Here is a 3,895-nt window from a genome sequence, read left to right as displayed (position 1 = left end):
TTAATCAGATTGGGTACCAACTGGCCGCAAAAATACACATTATTAACTCTTTCATGGGGGGAGGCCATAAATCAAAGCATAATTTTGATGACAACAGAACAGGCTATAATTTTAGGATAAGTTTTCTATGATTTGAGGTTTTGATCCTTGAGATATTCACACATTTTGCCTCAACTTTACCATAGGATTACATATATCACTGGAAAAGACTGTCACCTCTAGACCACCTGCCAACTCCACACATGTTGTTGCTGCCCCCCTCCCCCCTACCTCACACTCACAAAAGAACGAAGCACCAACCTTCGTGCCATGGTAGTCATCTATGGCAGAGTCGTCTCTCCTAGCTTCCGGGTACTTTATGGCAGACATGGCGACACAAACTTTGCTTTTCTGTCGGAAGACAACCGAGCCAAGTTTCGCAAAACGTCTGACAACAAAGCAAAGTGCCGTGACTGTGCGGAACCGGTTAATTCACCCCTGACCCGGAAGTGGATGAGCGATTTTTGGCGACGCTTCCAGGGAGCGAGCTGGTAAGCAGTGGCGTCGAACAACTAGATACGGCTTTGGAAACGGTCAGACGTTTCTGACAAAATCCGTTGTCTTTTGTCAGTAATAATATGAAAAAATTTTAAAGATGAGGAAGACAATTAAAAATAAATAAATATAACGTTATATATATATTTCTTTTATTCCCCCTTACGGCAAATTAATTAATACCCAGGATAAAAAATACTCACCAACTAGATTCCTTTTGCATATCACTTAATAGCCTAGGATATAAAAAACGCAGGGGCATTTTTGTACAAAAAAAAACAAAAAAAAACTCTAAAGTGGGTATCTCACGAAGGGAACGTCGAATTTTCATCATTTTTGTATGTAGGCACAATTAGACAATGTTGTACAGAATAAAATACTAATTATGCAAAATAGGAATACATTTTGAATTGATGTGAATTTTCTATCATGGCAGTTTTTAATGTATCTCTTGTCCCGGACATAATATGGTCTTGACATTTTAGTGGTACATAGCTTTCAGCGCCATGACACATACACAGTGGGGCAAGTTTCAGCCCCCTAACATTTAATTTTGAAACTGCAGGGCATTTTTGTCAAGACATTCCAAAGAGGCTAACTGCAGAAAGGAATGGCAGATTGACATCATTTTAAGAATGCGGGTAGCTTAGGCAAAGATGTTCATAATGATATACATATTATGAAAATGAGGACCTAATTTGCATAATTAATGTGAACATTGCATAATTCCAATTTGTTTTCAATAAATGGACTTCAATGAATGTAACACATGTGGATTATGATAGATTTAACATATGCAGATACCAAATATGCTAATAAGGAACTGATTTGCATAATATATGCGGAAATTGCAAAACCGCCTGATGATTGATAATGGGACTTTATTTTATACTTGTGACATGTATATGATAGTCGACAATAAACATCGACATGTATAAGTAATGTAAATGTGCAAGTTATTTGCATAAAATCTATAAAAGCTCTAAATATTTCCTGGAGGTATGTTGATAGTCTACATTAGGTAACTTGAAAAGAGCAAGGATTGCGAATTTGTGACATTTTGTCTATAAGAGGCTATAAGAATGGACCCGTTCTCAGGGAATTGATCTCAAGACCGAGACATATTACATATGTAGGCGGCCAAAACTATTGAATATTAAAAAAAAACATTGAACACTGTATTTTCAAAACAATGGCACACTCTACTAGTCACGAGATGTGAAGATATAGTGGTTAATGACGGAGCCCTCCTGTCTGTCATGCGCGACAGGGTCGTATGGAAGAACTTCATTGTGTCACTGGATGGATGAACTGAACTGAGTGGTTAAATGAAAGAAAGATAAAATGGGTTTCGTAAAGACAAATAAAGTGACATGTCTGTGAATTTAGAACAACTGGTCAGCTACAGTCTCATCAAGGACAACACGTCATACATGTATATCTTAGCAACGTTATGAATTGTCTGGCACGAGAAGATGACTTGTGCTGCATCTACATAGAGATTAATTGTTTTGTCTACCTGTTGGCGATGTAGGGCGGTGTTTTTCAGTGGGCGGTCCAGGAACTCACGTGTGCGGGTTGTGGCGCAGTCTGCAGGGTGTTCGATTCATAAACCAGAGGATCTGGGTTCGACTCCATTGGTTTGTCACCGATCTTGAAACTTTGAAAGACCACCGAATCGGACAAAAGATTCAGCCGTGCCCCAGGCGTAGTGCCCTTGGGAAAGTCACTTTACACTTTTCACTTCAAACAAACTTCACCCAGGTGTAAAAATGGGTACATGACTTTGGTCGGGTAAAAGGACTATCTTTACCTTCTGTCTGTACCGTGTATGTGGCACTGTTAATATAAGTTACTAACTTGAGTGCAGTGCCACATTGTCCTCGTCTGTCCAAAAGCAAATAGAAATTTTTTTTAAAAGTCAGATTGTCTGATATTACAAGCAAATACTACATCTGGCCCCCAAGATAATTTGTCAGCCTAAGCAATTATAACAACACTTTAACCCAGTTTATCCCGGGCCCGTCCAAAATTTCTAAACGAATGTTGAAAATGGTCCTGGGTCTTCATCGTGGGTCACTGATTATGACTATTGCTGTGACCCTGGGTCTGTACGTATGGGTCCTGGCAGTAGCCGTGGCCCTGGGTCTTCGTCATGGGTCACTGAGTATGACTATTGCTGTTGCCCTGGGTCTTCATAGGTCACTGAGTATGGATGAAGCTGTGGCTCTTGGTCATCATTGGTCACTGATGACCAGGTTTGCAGCTGTGACCCTCGGTCTTCATCGTAGGTCAGTGAGTCTTGTTGTATCTTTTGGCCTGGGTCTTCGTAGGTGATAGAATATGGTTTTAGCTGTGGGCCCGGGTCTTCATCGTGGGTGACTGAGTTTGGTTGTAGCTGTCGCCCTGGGTCTTCATTGTGGGTCACTGAGTGCGGCCCAGCTGGGTCTTCCTGCCTCAGTGAGCAAGGTTGTGTCTGTGACCCTGCGTCCTCATAGGCGACTGCACATAGTTGTAGCTGTGAACCGGGGTCGCCATCGTTGGTCAGTGTATATAACTGACTACTTTGACCTGGGTCTTCAACACGGGCCACTGCATATAGCCGGCCCTGTTGCCCATACGCCACTGCATATGGTTCAATCGTATCACTGTCTTCTGATGCTGGAACTCCAGCACCAGATGGCTGTCTGTCTGACGAATTCAAGTTCCTGTCCGAACTTTGCAGATCAGTTGATTCGGAGTAGACGGTTGCGTAAGGCTCGATTCTTCCGTCTTCCGTACAACATGGCGAACCACAGCAGCAACTGCACAAGACGATGGTAACCATTATTGTCAACACCAAGACGAGGGGAAGCGCACCTGCAGTGATCAAAGTAGAGACGCTGTTGTCGACCAAGTTTTTGGCTGGTTCTCCTCCAACGAGAATGACATAGTCAAGCTCTGTCACTTTTTCCGAGAATGACTCGTGGGGTGTGTATGTCATCTCTGTGTAGTCCCCGGTTGAACTGGTAGTGTTTTGAATATACCATATGGTTTCGGGACACGTTGTGCCATTGTTTGCAGTGACAAACGTTTCATTGCATCTGCCGGATGAACGGGTAGTGTTATGAACATACGGGTTGGTGGTTTGAGTACACGTTGTGTCCTTGTTTCGAGTGATAAACGTTTCATCGCACTGCATCCCTTGACCTGACAAGTCCGTGATGTTATGACACACGTCTTTCTGCAAGTCGATGAGAAGAGTTCCTTTGAGTTTGCGAGGAGACGCGCATTTTAAGAAGTCTGGATAAGCGATCTGGCCCAGGTGTGACAGGTGGCAGATAAACCACGTGAGCTTCCCGTCGCAGGTGAGTTGGTTACC

At 42.7% G+C, this 3,895-nt stretch overlaps 1 protein-coding gene across 3 annotated transcripts in view; it reads right to left on the bottom strand.

The window, feature by feature from the left end:
• LOC118405137 (prolyl endopeptidase-like) overlaps positions 1–471 on the bottom strand; it is an 18,208-nt gene extending 17,737 nt beyond the window's left edge. For all 3 annotated transcript variants that reach the window (XM_035804555.1, XM_035804556.1, XM_035804554.1), the window contains exon 1: positions 301–471. In XM_035804555.1, coding sequence (XP_035660448.1) covers positions 301–369 — 69 coding nt within the window. In that variant the 5' untranslated portion in view covers positions 370–471. The remainder of the gene's footprint in view (positions 1–300) is intronic.
• Between the last annotated feature and the right edge of the window lie 3,424 nt (positions 472–3,895).

The sequence above is a fragment of the Branchiostoma floridae genome, chromosome 17 (assembly GCF_000003815.2).
Source record: "Branchiostoma floridae strain S238N-H82 chromosome 17, Bfl_VNyyK, whole genome shotgun sequence".
Taxonomy (NCBI): Eukaryota; Metazoa; Chordata; class Leptocardii; order Amphioxiformes; family Branchiostomatidae; genus Branchiostoma; species Branchiostoma floridae.
This window is presented reverse-complemented; position numbering and strand designations above follow the sequence as displayed.